General features: G+C 46.9%; 1 protein-coding gene across 3 annotated transcripts in view; it reads right to left on the reverse strand.

Annotated features, from left to right (window-relative positions):
* Positions 1–19500, reverse strand: part of CPLANE1 (ciliogenesis and planar polarity effector complex subunit 1) — a 2680747-nt gene that overhangs the window by 2462224 nt on the left and 199023 nt on the right. For all 3 annotated transcript variants that reach the window (XM_085631095.1, XM_085631092.1, XM_085631094.1), the window contains exons 7-8: positions 16261–16417; positions 8925–9028 (exon numbers count right to left, since the gene is read on the reverse strand). In XM_085631095.1, coding sequence (XP_085487221.1) covers positions 8925–9028; positions 16261–16417 — 261 coding nt within the window. The remainder of the gene's footprint in view (positions 1–8924; positions 9029–16260; positions 16418–19500) is intronic.

Here is a 19500-nt window from a genome sequence, read left to right on the forward strand (position 1 = left end):
AGGGGTTACGATCGTGATGGTGTGGCAGGACGGGCAGTGAAGTTCAGCCCACGGTAGCTGTTGGAGAGGGCTTACGATGGCTCGGTGGAACGTGCACTGGGAACTCGGTGCTCACTTCGGGCCAGACACGCTAAAGGCAAGGATGGCGCTCCAACCGTTCGCCAAGACTTGAAACAAGGCCTTTCCATAGCTTGAATGAGTAAATGTTCGCGGGCTCTGCTGCAGGAAGGACCTTATGCATACATGCCAGTAGATCCATTGCAGACGGGAGACTCCCCATTTTTGTGACTAAAATGGTCGATTTTGAGCTGTCTGGCAATTGAAATTGCCTCTGCTACAATAGAAATTGAAGAGAAAAAAATATTCTCCCTATTTTTCCAAAATCCTCCACTTTCCTGTTCTGAAATGTTGGAATGTATGCGAATGAACACTGCAGCAAGATGGAATGTGAAGGCCTCTATGGGGTAACAACAGTATGTAGCAACTGTATGTAGCAACTGTGATAATGTAACAGTGCTCCGAGGCCTCCCGACTGGTGCCAATTGGGTTGGAACTATTTGTGCAAGTGCTGGATGGTATGACCAGCCCCTCCCCACACCTACTTTATATCTCTGCTCTTCACCTTTTAGACCTGAGGGATTGGCCTCGGGGTATCTCCTGCAGCCCCTGTACCAACACAAACTTGAGGTGGTGTTGAACCTTTGAGGAAGTGCCTAGGGAGAGTGCAGGCTTAGCATCTGGAGGCTCTAAGTACTGAACAGCCATAATGGGTCCAACATCCATAGCAGATGGTTAAGAGCTCCAACAGCTAGAGACATCTGTTCAAAAGAAAGCATCAAATAAGATCAAACTGTAGAACAACCCTCCCATTAAAGCCATCTTCAACCCACAGAAACCGTACAAAAGAAACAGGCGACAAAATAGTTCTAAACATGTCTGGAGTTGCCTGGGTTTCTGTTCAGTGAGGACTGCGTCTGGCAGAACCGGCTGGGCAGTGCCTATTGAAGCAGGATTAAGGTCGATTTGTATATGGCTGGTCCCTGTCAGCGGTAGCATTGTAAGCCAAAAAACAATGGACTGGATTGTATCCTGTAGTAATTACCAGCAGCTGCGCATAATTCAGGACATCCACCCATCACTTTTTTGTTTTCCTCAGCATGGCACCGTAAGTGCAAAAGGTATGCTCAGACATGGATCCCATGCTCACTGTACCACAGGATTCAAGCTGCACCCTACCTAAGATGCCTAAATAAGTTAAAAGTGGACTAAGGTTGCTTGAGTTCCATTCAGATAGCACCTGGTCTTCCAGGCTGTTTGTGTTCGAGAAAGATCAAGAATGATTAGCATTCGCTGGTTTCTATCTGAGGTGGCATGATGAGCACAAAACAATATATAGATAAAAATGATAGACTGGATTGTGGCCCAGGGTAATTACCAGAGGCAGAGATTAATTCAAGCAATCCATAAAATACTTTTTTTTGTTTTCTCTTGATGAAACAAAGTACCAGACACCAGCAGATCTATCCCAAGGCACTGCAGATTTGCAGCCTCCCTAGAGAAAGAGGGTGATATCCTAGTGCTCTTGCAATGGTTCAGGACACAAATGCAAGTTCCTATGTCAAGGTGTCAAAAAGTCATTCGGAGACCTAGGTCATTGCTTGCAGAAGGTGGAACCACGACTGAAGGAGGCAGAATCAGAAATATCAAACCAAGCTTCTGCACCAGGATGTACTCTATGGGAGGATACATTTACTGCAAGAGCAGTCAACAGCCACGTGGGTTGTGATAGATAATGGCAATCGGATCTTTCTTACTCTCAATGCCAAGAAGGCACGCAATGAGGTGGAATTAACTCTTATAAGATCTGTTGGATAGGTTAGGATTGGGGATAGATATAAACACGTTCATCATACCTAAATATGACAAACCTTGCAAAAATTGTAAGTTTTCGGTGAGAATAACTTAGACAAGGGGAACCAGACATGGATGTCCTCATCAATCTTCGTGTCTGCCTTCTGTGGTGAAGGAGCCATTTTTGTGGTCTGACACCCTATGATGACCCTCAACCACCACCATTTTGTACTGACTTAAGTGTTTTATGTTACCCTAGCCTTAGCCTTAATGTAGGATGGGTTTGCATATGCCTGCTTTTCTTCTGCCTCTTAGTGGAATAGTCTTTCCAAGAATAGAAGGTATGGGATGTTGAGGTGCAGTGTTGTGGATGGTGGTGCACACGTGCTCAATGTTATATACTGAGGGATTAAGTCTATAATGTTATTTGGGTTAGGTGAATTATGACTTTGACCTATTGGCTTTGACGTGGTCTAATGTCATTCTGCCTTCTGACTTTACCTTGCTTCAAACTTTTCTGTGTGCACAGTGGTGCTTTTAAGTTGTGTGGAAGAGAATTATAGGTGCTCCTTTGACATGGTTTCATGTCATCCTTGCTTTTCTGATTCCATCTTGCGTTGGGCCTTTGTGTGCATGGCTGAACTAACTTTCTGTGCCTGCACGAAGAAGAGGGCATGTTTTGCTCTGCCTCCTGTTTTTCACACTTTACTGACTAGAGAGAACTGGTTCTTATCAGAGGAATGTACATGGTTTGACTCGTAGCCATAGCAAAGGCCTGATCAACCATTGCTGTGACCTTGGAGCAAGAAGGTACGGGCTCTCATGAGAACTAGGGAGCGGGGCTTGCTAGAAGCTTCGCTGTGTTTTGAATGTGTATTAAAAAGGGGAGCCGACACTGACCTGGTGGAAGTTCATCCGTGGAGCAGACGTGTTGTCACGGAAAAAGTGTCACCTCTGAGCTTTCGCCCGGTTCAAGCAATGGACTCCCCTTGAACAAAGTGGGGTGAAATGATGGAGCATTGGGTGAGGTGTCTCTGCTACAAACTGTCTCTTGATTCTTTACTGATTCTCTCCCTTCCTTCTTATTTTCTGATTCTTATATCCATACATATATATTTCTACATATATATTTGCCTTGATTGTGTTTCAATCATATTATTGATATGTTAGAGTCTGCTATGATAGGTGCATATGGCTTACTGTGTGATGCTATTTACTAATAAATACATCCCAGATATACCAATTCGTCTTTTCCTTGTAGCAGGAGGTGTGGACTCTTCTTGGCCAAGTATTATGTTGTAGAAGGATGGGTGAATTCCCTTCTAGCAGGTAATTGTGTTCTAGGAAGTTGTGCTACTCCTGACAAGTTATGCGCAAATTATTGTTTTCTTGCCTTGCCTTTGGGGGAGTGTTGAAAGTTTGCCCACCTTAGGAAGTGCTGTGTATATTTTATATTCCATAAGTTTGGAACTGATATTCTCTCCCTGGGAAAGTGACGGTACATTCCTTGGTCCAGGGGAGATCTAAAATTTGTCATTACACCTTCTCAAATTATTTATTTATAAGTTTTATATAGCGCTAGCTGGAACCTTAGGTATCAGAGCGCTCTCCAGAATCAAGAGCAAGGCAATAATCCAGTTGAACAAGTTACTTACCTTCGGTAACGATATATCTGTAAGAAACATTAGTTTGTTAGATTCATTACCTTAGAATATTCCCAGGCGTCAGGCTGGATCCGGAAAGATTTTTCGTCAGCAGTACCCTTGCGCGTCCGTAGGAGTCAACTGCGACTCCGCATCAGTCGCCGGCGTCGCGATTGCCGGGATAACGCCGGAGTACTTAGACGCCGCCCTTGCGCACGGACATCAGATCTGTACATAGCTTTCCGCACCAGGAACGCAGAGCCATGCAAGAAACCGATACAGCACACCAGTTCCCCCCTCCCCCTCCCTAACCCCAACTGGAACACCCAACCCAGCCCATATTGTCCAGCACCTGCAAGGCGTAATCATGTGCATCTGGAAAAGAAAGAGAGCAGGTTCATACCTTGGACCAAGAATCCCCGCCTGCCCGCTCCCAGCAGACCCCTCCCCAGCCCTGCTCATCTCCCTTTATTGCTGCAGCCTCTCCAGCGTTCATGAGCTGTCTTTGGATGCACTGTCCTGCAGTACTGTGTTTGAGGCCGCTCGCCGCTCCTGTGCCATGGTCATAGGATCGGGCCCCCGCAAGGACCCCGAGAAGTGTTTCTTTCCAACTCTCTGCCATCGATCTCTTGCATTTTGGCGCTCTGGGCTGGTTGACTCCTCAGGGCTGGGATGTGGTAGACCCACTATCTTACAGGCTTCTTGAAGGGATCCGACCTGGTAGAGGTTGCGGTCCCATTTGAAGATTAAACGGAATGGGTGACCCCAGGAGTACGCTTCTCCTTTGTCCCGGAGATGAGTGGTTACTACTCTGAACGCTCGCCTCGTTTATAGTGTGCTGGCTGCCAAGTCCTGGTAGAGAGCAATAGAGTGACCCATATACTTGATCGGATGTTTCACCCTGGCCTCCCGCATGATACGTTCTTTAAGGTGGTAGTCTGGCAAAAAAGGCAGGGTGTATGGTGGGGGCACTGGGGCCCGTCGTCTCAATCCCACTCTATGTGCCTGGCCAATACGGATCTCCATGCCTGGCGTGGCTCCCAGGATGTCTCAGAATAGCTCTTGCAAATAGTGGGTCACGTCCGCACCCTCTGCGTCCAAAGGTACTCCCTTCACCCGAATGTTGTTCCGCCGAGAGCAATTTTCGAGATCCTCCGTGTGGGCCTGCAGATCTATTTGTTGCTCCCGGAGACGGATCACTTCTTGCTTGAGAATTGTTACCTCTTCTTCCCTGCTCTGTTCCTGATCCTCTATCACGGCCACTCTTTCTCCGTTCGCGTCAACGTATTTTCGGATCTCTTTCACCTCCCCTGCCACCTCACTTTTGAGTGTTTGGAAGTCCTCTCTTAGGGTGTTGAATAGTGTCTCCAAAAATGAGCAGGTGATCGGGGCCTCCAAGCTCTCCGGGTCGAGCTGAAGTTGTTTCGTGGGGGAGGATCAGTCTTCTCCATTGCCAGCCATTGGGGATTTAGTTAGCATGTCTTTCAATGTTCTGTCCTTTTTCCCCCTCATGGAAGCCATATTAGCAGTGGAAGGTCTAGTGTTTGGAGTGGAGCGTTGTCCCTCGGCGCTTCCAGACCATGTGTGGCCACTGTGTGTGTCTAATAGCCCTGCCGTGTCAGGACTTGCACCCCAGGCGCCTGCGGAGGTCAATGTGTTGTGGGGCAGAGTGAGCTTGCCGAGTAGTGTTGTCTTTCTCTGCCCCACTATGCCCCCAACCGTTGCTGCTCAAGTCCCAGGCCGTCTCACTGCCCCCTGGCGTGGGCACGTCGCTTACTCTTCCACACGCAGAGCCCTTTCTCCACCACTGCCCACCCGGGGCAGCCCAGATGGAGCTGTGGGTATTGCGGCTCGGCAGGTTCCGCTCTCTGCCCGCTGCAGCCGCATGCCAGTAGGCCGCATGCGTGCTGCCTCTGCCCTTTGGCGCGTACTGCAGTCATGCGTATAATGCCCCTCTGGCCCCCGCCGCCATGAGGGCCTTATTTCTCCCTGTACCAATGCCCACTGAATCGGGCCTCAGACGCTGTGCCCTCGACTGCCCAGCATCTGGGGCTGGCTGCTTTTATCTGTCTCTCCCGGCGTCCCCTCTCATCTTGTTGTGCCTCAGTCTCTATTCCTCGCCGAGGCTGGGCTCACTCAGACCGGCAGCCTAAGATTGAAACTTTCCAGGCCTCTGCCTGGCCTGCCACTCTCATCACCCCTTGTCCGCTGCCAAGTGGGACCCCCTTGATGGACCCTGTTGGTGGAGCCTCCGTGTTGCCGTGTGCTCTTAGGTTCGGAGCTTCCTCCTGCGGCTCAGCCGCATCACCGAGTGCTATAGATTTCGCAAGCTGCCTCAGCTCTCTACGGGCACCCTCCGCTATGTTCACCGCCCATGCAAGGCCCGGATCGCTCGCGCCAGCCCCCGGCTCCACTGCTTCCTGGGGGGGATCTATGGCTTTGGGGCACCGTTCATGGAGGCCTCTGGTTCATCGCCAGTGCCGGCCTGCCGGGGTGGGTGCCCGTTTGGGACACTGCCCAGTCCGCCCTCTGGTTCTCAAACCCGTGAGTGCCAGCCGGTGCATCTGGCCGAAGCTCTGCCGGGCAGATCGGCGTCCAAGGGGCTCCCACCACTACCTCAGCTTCTGTCGCGTCCCTGAGCTCCCCAGATCCCGCCAGGCCGCTCCCCGCTGGGGGTCCTTCACTACTTCTTATGGTGCCTGCGCTGTGGGTACCGTGGGTCAGCTTTGCGTGGGACTCCCGGCATCAGTCGACTTACTGGCCGATGCCCTGATGCTCCACTCAGCCTCGCCTCTGCTACGCCACACCAGGGCTTTGCGCTGCCTGCTAGGCGTCGTCCCTCCTCGCACAGCCAGTCGGCCACTCTTCACTCCTCGGTGCCTGGCTCTGCCCGGGACCTCGCGCTTAGCCCCTCACCTCGCTCATCCGCTCTTGGTGGGTCCCTGTCCGCTCTCTGGGGCCCACGTCGCTTCACCGGCCTGCCGCCATGCCCCTCTCTCGGCCTCGTCGCAGCCAGGTGGCCGCCATTTTCTCCACTCTGTGCCGCGGTCGCTGAATGCTCCATACAACCACCTCCAGCCTTATGTTCTCCTTATCTCGAAGCGCTGTCGGGCTGTAGGTGTGCCTCCGCTTATTCCCCCGCCTTCAGAGGCTGCTTGTCGCTGGATTGGGCTGATTCGGGTGCGGGGAGACTATGTGAAACACGGCTTACCCGCTCGCCAAATTGGCCACGCCCCTCGCAAACAGTTCTTTAGAATTATTCTTATTCATTTCATTTTTCAAAATGTTACTTACCCGCAATATACCACTAGCAACAGCACAATACAATACATTGGCTTTTTGTACATAAACAAGTCATAACACTTTAACAGACTTTCTGTAGCTTATACTGTACAACTACTCAGCAAGTTACAACTTACAACAAAAAACAGCCTATTATTAATCACATAGGTGAAACCTAATGCATTTACCATTGCTTGTTTGTATGTTGTGTTTACAGGGTGCCAAAGAATCGGCGCATGTTGTGATTGATTAGTCAGGCTGATTCATTTCACTGTGTAGGTTGTTGTCACATGGGTTGGGCTGGTTTAGGTGCAGGGTGTCTAAGCCAGTTTGATTCGGAGATGCCGCTCCAACAGTGTTTGTCCAGGCTTGTGGTGGCAGGTTTCGTTTGTTGAGGGATGCTTATTTGGAATTGGACCATGGAGCGATTAGTCCAGTTAAGAGGCGTGGTTGCAGTGATTTAAATGCCATTAGTGGTGGCGACGACTGAGTCGAGGGTGTGTCCAGTGGAGAGTGCGTGTCCGGTGAGGTGTGTCAGTCCTAGGTTTTCTAGGCTTTCAATGAGTGCAGTGGAGCTGGTGGCGGTCTGGTCTTCCAGGTGGAAGTTGCAATCTCTTAGTAGGATGTAGTCTTTGGAGTCAATGGTGAGGGGAGCAATGAAGTATGCAATGCTGTTGGTAAAAATAGCTTATGATCACGGTGTTTGGTAGACGACAGTTCAAGTCAGGATGTATGTTTGTGAGATTCAAAGTTTGATTTTTTGGTGCTCCATGTAGAGGGTTTCGTTCTCCATGGTTGTGGTGCAGTTGATGTATTCCTTTAATATCATAGCAACTCCTCATCCTGGTTTATGTGGGCAGTACTGCCATACAAGCTTATATTGTGTCAGGATAGCCTTGGCAATGTCAGGTGTCAATTGAGAGATCAGTCATGTTTCCATGAGGAAGAAGGTCTTGTGCATCGCTATCCAGGATGTCCCAGATTTCTGTGGCATGGTTGCTGAGTGAGACGGTGTTGAGGAGCATGCATAATAGTTTGTCTTGGTGTGCGGGTTTGTAGGTGGGAGTAGGTGGTGTGCTGTGTGTAGTTTGGGAAGAGGGTGTGGTCTAGGTGGGTGGGATGCAGCACAGAGCGACGCAGTGATGTGTGGCAGCACCGTGGAGGTGAGTGTATAGGTTAAGAGATCTGAGGAATGATGCAGCGTATCCTAGAGGGGGGGGGGGCAGTAAGACCAGGGTTTGTGTGTGCTGGGTGTAGTCCAGGCACGGACGAGCGCAGCCGGGCTCGTCTTTGATTCACCTTCGAAGTCCAGTGACAGGTCTGTGCCGCAGCCCCATTAACTAGGCCATGAGAGGGGAGGGGAGTGCAAGGGGTGGTGGGCGGAACTAATCAGGAGTGCAAGAAGGAGCAGTGGTACAGAAAAGAACAAGTAAGAAGCGGGAGGTGGGAAGGCACAAAGGGTAAAGAGAGCAAAAAAGGCAACAAAAGGGTGTGAAGAGCAAAAATCCAACAAGAGGGTAAAACAAAGTTCAAAGGAAACAAGACGGTGAAAAAGAGCAAAAAGGCACAAAGGCTGTGAAGAGCAAAAAGGCACAGGGGTGAAAAAGAGGAAAAAGGCAACAAGAAGAAGAAAGAGCAAAATGGCACAAAAGGATCAAAAGACCAAAAAGGCACGAAGGGGTGAGAAAGAGTAAAAAGGCAAAAGAATGGCAATGAGTAAAAGGCAAAAGGGAGAGAGACAGAAACAGCAAAGAGGCAGATGGCAAAGCATGAGGGAGAGCAAGAGATAGCATGAGCTGTAGAGGAGGTGGGAGCCTCAGTACGGAGGAGCCAGGTCTGCGAGGGCCTCGACAGGTCGGAGGACTAGTCTCAGGAAAGTCAAGCGAGTATGGCCTAGGCAGTGATGAAGGGTGTTTCGGAGGGAATTAGGAGATCTAATCTGTGTGCGTCTTTTCCTATTTCTGATATTGCCGCTCTCTGTACTGTTTACTGTACTGACTTCAGACTTGCCATTAATTGTATAATTCTGCTTTTAGCTAAATGTTCAATAAAAATAAAGTGGAACAATTAGAAACGAGAATAGTATGTTTAAGTGTTTTAAAGATTCAACAGACAATGGTTGCAAGTTTTCTCTGTGATCCTACTGACCTGATAAATTTAGTTGGAATCATATGGTTCTTGCTGCTGCATCCCTTCAGGCTACCAGAAATGGTAACAAAATTTAAGGTGTTTACAAACAAAACCTGAGTTGCCTGAGAAAAGATAAATACATTTAAATCAAGTTAATAATCGGAAGATCAGAATTTCCAAAAACATTTATTCCCTCATCATAGACTACTCTTACAAATATTATTATCGGTATTCCCAGTCTGCAAATCACTATTTTTTGTGCCATATTCTGCCATACACATTAACCATCTTACCACAGGATGTCCTTCTATTGACTGACAACACCTACTGATGGCATGCAATTGTTTTTGTGCAATTTCCACAGGACAATTTTTTAAAGATATTTTCTTAGGCAAATAAGTCTGAACTTTTCCCTCGCCCCTTGGGCGTCAGCTGTAGGCCAGAAATCCTCTCTTAAATCAGATGCTTTATGGATGAAGGTAACACATCTGTAGAGAACAAAATAAACACTCTTGGCAATTACCTGGACATTGTCGGATAAAAGCGGCCTAAAGTTATGCAGCACACATCAAAATTAGAGAGGCAGGTAGCAGCCCCAATTAAGGGGAAGATCAATTATCAAACCTGCGAGCATTAGTTTAACCCCATCTTTAGGGTGTCCAATTTTCAGTGTTTATTATTTTGTGGATTTCAGTGGTATCTTCAAAAGGTTTAAAAAACTGAGAAATCAGAATTCATCAGTTTTTATCCCAGCTGCCCACCTCCCAAAATAGATAAAAACTGTGCTTTTTCAGTTTTTAGAAAATAGGTTTGTTTGCAGTGATTGTTATAAAGCACATGTTTAATTTGGGGGAGAAATAATGCATGGTATATGGTGTCTTCCCTTTGGCAGTGGATCCAATGTACTTATGTTAGCCTGTTTTAAGCATATAAGGTCTGCGTAATGCACCCACACTCCCATCTCATTACCCTCTCTCCCATATCATTACCTCTAACACTCACTACCTACAAGACTATTAGTGAATTAAAAAACATACGTGTACAACCCTGCCAACACCATAGTACTTTTTGAAACCTTTACATGTTGACTATATCAGATTAATTTGTAGCCATTTTAATAGATATCACATTGTATTCTAGGACTTGAAAGATTGCTGTTCACATTTTAACTATGGGCTCAAAAACCCCAGCAGTAAAGTGCAGTTAGGTAAAAAAAACAGGATTAGCTGAAGATATCATACTTAACAATGTGATATATTGTAGCTGTGCATTTTGTTGCTATGCGGAAAGTGGTGTCATATTTTCACCACTATCCTATGTGCCTGGTGGCAGCACTCTACTCACGGGTACCCGTCACTACAACCTGCTTTGAATGTTTAAAGCCTGAGGTATTTGGCAGGTGACCTGCTATCAATACTGACTTGTTAGGAAAGGGGGCTGATGAATCAAATGGTTTTATCCAGTCTGTGTCTGTGAGTAAATATGAAAGTACATCAGCCATTTCACCAATCAATGAAAGAATTAAACACTACCCAAAGATCAAATATGATTTTAATAGTCCCAGATTCTCTACAGCATATAAAATAATTGGATCAGACCTGAAAAATATTTCTGAACCCTGTACCTTTAATCCAAGCATGAAACACTTAGGGAAACAACAATATTTTGGTGACCTCCGTAAACTAAAAACTCAATCAGAATAATCTTAGATCAGTCTTTCACACTGCTACCTTGTATAACAAAGTTACTTTGTGTTGGCCCTGTCAGACTCATTCTCACTCACTTTCCTTTTTTTGAATGGCATTTAAGTTTGTGGCTGTACACGTGTTTATCAGTATTGAACAAGTTACTTACCTTCTGTAACACCTTATCTGGTAGAGACTATCTAGTTGCAGATTCTTTATCTTCTATTATTTCCCAGGTGTCAAACTGGATCCAGAAATTCTTTTGGGCAGTTACCTTGCGTGCTGGCAGGTGGCGATGTTCAGCTCCACATAGTTTAATCTGCATCATCCACACTGGAAGTGATGTGCGTGGTGCCCATAAAGGCACCTCTCTAGTGCACTGACCTCCTTTTCCTGATGCCAGAAGCATGGAGCCATATGGAGGTTGTGGGAACAGTGTGCCAAAGTAAGGTCCTGAAGGATCTCTTTGAGATGAGCGGTACAGTACACAGAGCAGGATGAATAAGAGGGTTTGGTAAGGAATCTGCGGCTTTATAGAGTCTCTACCAGATAAGGCATTAGTAAAGGTAACTAACGTTTTGATCTGATTGAGACTTCTAGCCACATATTCCCTACCTTAGAATAGATACCAAAGCAATCTCTCTCCAGGGGAGGTGCTACACTAAAAAGTCCTGTACAATCGAACAGGCAATACTAACTGTCTAGGCAGTAATGCTTGGCAACTTTGTTGCGTGATGCCCATGTAGCTGCCGGACAGATGTCCGGGACTGGGACTTCACAAGCAAATTGCAGCTTTGGCTCTGGTGGGGTGAGCACGCAAGCCCCCACGGGGATGCTTCTTGGCCACTCCATAGCAAACAGAGGACTCTTGTGTCCTGCTTTTTCTTTCTAGGCAAAAAGGTAGTATACAGGGGGTTGACATTACCTAACCCTCCTAGCAGATGTTATGGACAAAAGGAAGACTGTTTTGATGGTAAGCATTCTCAGAGGACAGCTGTGCAGGAGCTCAAAGGGCAAGCATATTAAAAAGGTAAGAACTAAATTTAGATCCCATTGGGCCATAATGAAAGGTTGGGAGGGATGCGGGGGAGGGAAACGTGCTGCAAACCTTTCAGGAAACAGATCACAAGCTGTTCTCGCAACCACAAGAAAGCGGAGATGGATGAAAAGTAACCTTTAACTATGCCCAGAGCAAGGACTTGCCGGTCAAGTGATAAAGCCAACAGGATTTCAAGCAAGGGTGCAGACAGGGGATAAATGGATGTAACAGCACACGACCCACAAATTTGTGCCATTTGCAGACGTATACCGTTTTAGTTGAGGGACGCCTGACTGTGGGAATTACATCACACACTTGGAGGGAGGGCAAAAATTCTTAGCTGTCGCTGCACAAACTTCACGCACGCAAATGAGGTTCAGGTGCAGGACCCTGTCCTGTTGCTGCGACAAAAGATCCTCTCAAACGGGCAGCCTGATTGGTAGACCGATGCTAATGTTCAGGCATTCAGAATGCCATGCCCTTTGTGCCCAATCTGCAGCAATCATGACAACTTTGGCTCAGTCAGTCCTGATCTTCTTGAGAACTCAGGGCAGAAGGAATACAGGAGCCCTGAGCTTCACTCAAGATGAAATACATCACGAGAGCCACCTTGGAAATTCCAGTGTGAAGAAGTGAGGACATTGCATGTTCTAGGCGGTGGCAAATAGATTTAACCAAGGTTCTCCCCAATCTCTAAAGAGACCTTGCACCAAATCCAGATGGAGACGCTATTTGTGTTTAGCGAGTCCTCAATGGCTGAGTTTGTCCACTCTGGCGTTCAGAGAGCCCACCGGATTCTTGCACTGGGAAAATGCCCTGATGCTCTAGCCATGTCCAGAGACACAGAGCTCCTTGACACAGGGTCCACAATCCTACCATGCCCTGCTTTTTGCAATACCACATGGCGGTGATGTTGTCCATGAACACCTGAACCAGCCTTCCCTTGATGGAAGGAAGAAATGCTTTTAAAGTGAATCGCTCTCAGTTCCAACAGGTTTATGTGGAGCGGAGATTTTGCCAGAGACCAGACTCCTCTGATCCCCACCTCTCCCAGATGGCCACCCAAACCCAGAAGTGATGCATCTGTCAGTATTATGAGATCTGGGCGGGGAAGGAAGAGGGTACTGCAACTGATCCAGTCACTACCACTGCAGATATTTTGTAGTTCCCGCCGATATTTGAACCCAGGTCAGAGAGATTCCCCTGAAACTGCGCCCACTTGGACTTCAGGTCCCACTGCACAGCCCACACGTTTTCACCAGTAGTATGTAGGAGGCCATAAGACCAACAGCCTTAGAGTAAGTCTCACCAAAATCCAGGACAGAGGCTGAAATATCAAATCATAGCCCAAATATACCAGACTCACCGTTCCGGATGATAGGCCTGAAACATCACTGTATCCAGAACAGCTCAGACAAAAGGGAGCATCTGAGGGGGGAGTCAGAAGTGACTTCAGTATGTTCATTGTAAATATGAGCGAATGCAGGAGGTTCGCCATAGCCCGGAGGTGGGAGGCAACTGCATGGTACGAACCTGCCTTCAACAGTCAGTCGTAGAGGTAGGGAAAGACTGGAACCCCAACCTCCGCATATGTGCTCCAGCCCATGCCATTCACCTTGGTGAAAACCCTAGGGGCGGTGGTAAGGCAAAAAGGGATCAAAGCAAACTGATAATGCTTGTGGTCCATCATGAAACGCAGGTAATGCTTGTGGGCAGACAGGACATGGATATGAAAGTAGGTGTCCTGCAAGTCCAACCCTGTCAGTCTCCTGTGTCGAGGGCAGACAGAACCTGAGCCAGAGTGACAATCTTGAAATGTTCCTTTTCCAGGAAGTAGTTAAGAGGGTATAGGTCTAGTATAGGGTAGAGGCCTGGGTCCTATTTCGGCACCAGAAAGTAGCAGGAATAGCAAACACGACCTACTTATGATGCCGGCACCCTCACAATGGCTCCTTTGGCAACATTGGCGGGATCTGTTGAAAGGTTAGGGCGTGCTGATATCTCTCTCAGTGGAGCAGGTGATGCCAAATCCTGTCACCAAACAGTTGCCCATGATGATCTGAGGGCATATTAAAGGGGCTTTGAGGCAGCGAAGAGCAGATTGAATAGACGTCGGGCCTTGGTTCCCACAAGTTTTGTAGGAGCCACAAAAGGACTGAGGTACCTGCTGCCCACGGTGGCTAGGGAGGAAAGGAGGCACTTGATAACCCCTACCATAGCCAGAAGTGGAAGGTGGAATGCGGCTGTCGCTGGGCCATGGTGAGCTCCAACGACCTAGCTGTGGCTCTACTAAAACGCTCCAGCACCAAATCCACCTTGATGCCACAAAGGTGAGTGCCATCGAAGGGCATGTCCATAAGGGATGCCTGGACATCCCCTGAAAAGCCAGTTCTCAGACAGGCCGGACGTCAAAGCACCACTCTGGAAGCAATGGCTCTGTCTAGTGAGTCGGTCATATCCAATCCACATCTGATAGTGAACTTCGCTGCATTTTTACCATCAGCAATAGCTTGGGACACTTGCGCAACCGAATCACATACAGTGTGGGAATTTCAGCCAATAAGCATGTGGTGTTCACTGATCACAGTGCAAGACTGGTGGAAGTAAAAAATCCTCTTTCCAAAAGTGTCAGAGTCTCATGAAATCCCTATTCATGGTGTGGTAGGGAGGGCACCGGGATTCATTTTGGAGTTTGTGGCCTAGACCACCAGGCCCTCAGGGTGGGATTCTGGGAGAGGAAGGTACATGGTCCTGTGCACTGGAGTGCCAGTACAGGGCTTGGCTCAGACCCACAGCAGGTCCCAGTGAGGGTTTCACTGAAGGGGTGTAGGGGTTCTGAGAGGAGGGGGTACACAGGCTGATGCACCTCTGTCAAGATGTTAGTCTTGAACTCTACTTTGGGCAACGTCAGGTCTAGGACCCCAGCTGCCCTCCGGACCACCATCACAAAAGAGGCCCCTTCCTCCGTAGCCGCCATGTGAGGAGAGAGGAGACCAGTGTCAGGTGAGATATCCAGACCACTAGCAACAGCTTCATACTACATGTCATTGGCCATGGACTCTCCTAAGGTGGCGAAATAACTATAGGGATCCTCAGATCCCTTCCATTCATGCTCTTTAGTGGGCCCTTCAGAAAAATAGGGCTCCATGTCCAATTCAGGCCACATGGCCAACGTCAGGACGGCTCTTTATAGGAGCCGGAAAACACAATAGGTGTGGCTCTGCCAATGGGTGTCAGCGGCACCAGGAATTGGAAAGGTCTCCTGAGGAGATCACAAAGTTGCGACCGGGGCTGATCTGGAACCAACAACGGATCCGAGGGTCTGACCAGCGCCAAGGGTGAACTCGCTGGCAAAATCCCAGTAGAAGTCCCCTCAACCTATGAGGCCCGCAGGCACTCCAGAGGAACCCAATCGTTCAAAAACGAGGCTCATGACCTCATAAATTTCTCTACGTTGGGCGTTTGTGCTCCAGGAAACTTGAGGAAGCAGGAAGCGGATCCAGGTTGAGATGAGGGTGCCACAGGGAGGCCCTGGGAGCTGGGCCTGGACTTGTGGCGTCATTCTCGCAAGTTGAAGAACGCTTGGACTTCTTCTTATGGGACTTACCCGAAGAATTCCTGGATCATGATGATCGGTATGATCGACTTTGAGGCGGGCCCAAGACCTCCCTCGCGAACGGGACCTGGAGCGGGGTGGAGTCACATGTCAAGCAGCCAGAAGCTGTATGGCTCACTCATGGATGGCCTTCAGATTCATTGTTGTAAAATCCGAGCAGTTGTTAAAGTCGTGGTCCCTCTCCAGGCACCAAAGACACACCAATCGGAGGCCTGTCACAGACATATGTCTGTGACAGGCTCCACAAAGTTTAAAACCAGTAGAGTTTTTGAGCGACATAACCAAAAAAGACGGAAAATAAGATGGAAAAAAGGCACACTGGTTGTTGAAGTCAACAAAAAGGTCAAGGAACTCCTTCAAAAAGTGACTGAGGAGAGTTCAATCTGGGTGTGGAAAAGAAAGACCTTGGGTTAGTGCACTGTGGTGGCAGCTATTTAGTAACTTCTGGCAAGGAAGACACCGACTAAGCAAGGTGAACCCGAACAAGGCCACCTACTAGCATGCAAGTGGACTGGACAAAAAACTTTCCAGATTCAATCTGATGCCTGGGGAATATTCTAAGGTAAGGAATCTGTGGTTAGAAGTCTATCAGATTATATGTTTGCTCTGATGTGGGCTTTTTCCCTTTCGATGGGGTTTTATCAGTTACTATTGGTTTAAACAGACAACAGGATAGCCTACCCATCTTCTCAGCAGAGACCAGGCTTGTGGTGTTATTAAAAATGCCACTGTCAACAGTTCAAGATTGCAGGTGATTTCAAGATTTGCTTTTCAGCACAATCAGCTAAAGGTGTCACAGGCAGTGCGAGTCATATTTCAGCAAAACAATATCTCCGATGGAAGCTTTTAATGGACAGGAGGTCTTCCTCAAAAGGAAACAGTGGCCAGCAACCACCACTACATATCTAACTAATTAAAATGCATGCTTCAATGACAAGATACATTTATGCTCCAAATCTGGAACTTATAATAACAAATATAAAACTTGCAAAACAAACATTCCAGCAAGTATACCTTAGGATCTTTCTGGTTAATACTTGCTGCCAGCACCAGTCCATCACCAGCAAAAGCAGTAACCAAAGCCCCCTTTGACTTTACTGGGATACATGATGGAACCAGACTAGACAAAGAACACTCTTGGTGGGACCAATGGACATCATATGGCAGAGCACTGCAAAACATGATCGGGTAGCATTAGGATCGTTCATGGTTAACAAACTCAACAATTTAGGAGTATGATCATAGTTCACTCTAATGACCAAAAAGTTCCAAGTGCCAATATCGTACACTTAAGATATTTTTACCTTGTTAGAATACCTAAAACACATATACTTATTTCGATATGAACACTTCAGGAAAGTGCTAGAAAATCATTTTCTAGCCAAGACAGTAGACACCTGGCTCCTCCTAGAACGATGTAATTTTGTAGGTCATCCACCCTCATGACAATTTCAGTTCCAGGAATGATGCACAATGGATTTAAACACAAACACTTATACATGGTAACAGTATTTTAAATCTTATTTCATTCACAACATCCTTGTAGGCCACTAAACAATGAACTTACCTTAAGGTACTTGATAAAAACAGACCAAATTACTGAAGGAATTTATGAAGCATGTGAGGCAGGACTAATTTTAGGATTACCAACTTTTTGAATCAGTTTATAAATCGAGACACAGTAAAATAGAGGATATAGTCGCCATCTGACAAATCCCTGTACTTGCAGTACAAATGTCTCTGCAAACCACAAACCACCTCACTCAGATTAAACCAAGCTTGGAAAATATTTTTTTTTAAAGCTGCATCACCTTTAGGTCTAACAAAGACAATGTTTACAGTAAGTTCTCTTAACTGCAAGTCCTCTTAATTATGGATTCTTCAGAATCTAAAACACATTGCAGTAGTTTACTAAACACACATGTAAGATGTTGGTCTCCAGCACAGGACAAAACCACCAATAAGAAAGCATTTTGTCTTATGGGTTTTAAGGAATGAGATGGATTTCTTTTTTTTTTATACCCTCGGATCATCTTTTGTAGGTCTTTAAGTATTAGTATGGGGCAAGGATACTTTGAAATCTATACAGTATTTTGGATGGTGTGGTCAACAGGTGGCATTCACACAACACAGGATAGTATGTTTGTATGGTATGTTTGGAGCTCTTGATGAATCTCGGAGTAGTATTGTGTAACTGAGATGGACCGTTTTGGAACTGGACGAGGTTAAATTATTTCCCACTTCTTGCTCTCTGAGGAGTAGCAAAGTTCTGAGGTTTACACTTATGGAAAGGAACTATGAATCCTAAAATTTCTTGTTATTCATTCAATTTATCCACCAGTTGGTGAATAATGCTAACATTTCATCTGGGAACATTATCAATTTGAAAGTGTCCTGAAAGTGATCCCACTCAATACTCCATGTGTAAGTTGCAAGAAGTTTCATTGTCAAAGAAAGAGGACCATCACTGCATAATACCACCCCCATACCAAATGTATATCATTTGTAGCATATGGCAATAATTCGGACCCTAGTGCACGCAAGCTTTCCATTAACCATATTTTAGGCAGGGGCTCAGGCCAATCACCTCTGGTATCCACCGCAGAAATAACCAGCTTGCTCAATTAAATGCTTTTTTGCCATCTAATGCGAGGAGAAAACGTTACTGGTCAAGCCATGTGAGGCGCCAGTCATGATGGCTTTATAGATTGAGGTTTTGAAGATGGTGGTGAAAAACGTCCCTTTTAGTATCTTTCAGTATATAAAGGACTGGTTTGGGCACTTTATTAAGCTTCCATAATAGCTGCACGCCTTGCTGTACAAATAATTTCAAACTTGTGTAGTGCTATAAACACTACGATCAAGTCCCAATCCGACTACATTTCCTAGCTTTCCTATGACAGGCACCCTAACATGGAAAAGGCGACATGTGATCATTAAGCGCAGAAAATTAACCAATCGGTATCTCTCTTTGTTAAACATATAGATCGGAATGCTCAAACACTCAGTGTTCAGCAGCGGTCTTGGTGGAACTCAATAGGAAATAGGCTTCAACTAAACTTATAATATACCTCACTTAGTGGTTAACGTACAGGGCACGCAATACCCTAATTAACCAAAGATCACTACTCTAGTTTAACTTTTATCATAATTGTGTGACTACAAGAGGGTTGCTCCCACCAGTTGCCATTATTCCTGAACAACCCACAATCAGGGTAAGACGTGTGTCTGAGTGTAAAAGGTGTCCTTACTGATAAAATGTGCATGCCCACTACTACTGTGTTTCTTTCTCCTTTGAAGTGGTTAGCCGTGCTTCACTTTATAGCATTTACTGTCATTAGTCTGTCGTACTGCATTTTATAGCATATCCATACCTTGCACTTCCAGCACTAGTCTGATGTAGACAGGTGGTTAATGCCGGTCAGTGGCTGCGTACCCGTGACTCCCCCAACCGGCACTAGCCAACTACATTTTTAAGTATGCTAATATACATATACTACCCTGTAAAAAAATCCCTTGACATATTGAGGATGAGAAACAGCTATTACAACATGGCTGTTTCCCTGCATACCATTACAACGCAAGCGTTACCACGCATGCGCTGTAACAACGCGTAGTCATTACTACAATTTTATTTTACAACATATGTGCTTTTACCACGCATGCCTTTACAACGAATTTTGTTGTAAAAGTATGCGTGTTAAAAGTACATACCTTGTAAAAAGATTTAGGCGATCCACGTTGTGAGGAAACAGAAGCTTTTCTGTTTCCTCACAAAGATGTACAGCGCCCCTCAGACGACCAGAGGGAACCAGGAACCACAAGGAGAGGAACCACGAGGAGAGAGAAGGTCGGTGTTTACTTTTTTTTAAGGGTAAAGGGAGTCGGGGGGAGGGTCGTGCAGGGTACTGTTTTAGGGTTTAGGGTAGGGTCGGGGTCGTGCAGGGTAGTGTTTTAGGGTAGGGAGTGGACTGGCGGTCGGAGGGGTCGTGCAGGGTAGGGGGTTAGGGTAGGGAGAGGACTGGGGGTAAGAGGGAGGATTATGCAGGGGTAGTGGTTTAGGGTAGGGTCGAGGGGGTTGTGCAGGGTAGTGTTTTAGTGTAAGGAGAGGACTGGGAGTCGGGGGAGAGTTGTGCAGGGGTAGTGTTGTAGGGTTTAGGGTAGGGACGGGGGTCATGCAGGGTAGTGTTTTAGGGTAGGGAGAGGACTGGGGGTAAGGGGGAGGATCGTGCTGGGGTAGTGGTTTAGGGTTTA

This window comes from Triturus cristatus, chromosome 2_1 (genome assembly GCF_964204655.1).
Source record: "Triturus cristatus chromosome 2_1, aTriCri1.1, whole genome shotgun sequence".
Classification (NCBI taxonomy): domain Eukaryota; kingdom Metazoa; phylum Chordata; class Amphibia; order Caudata; family Salamandridae; genus Triturus; species Triturus cristatus.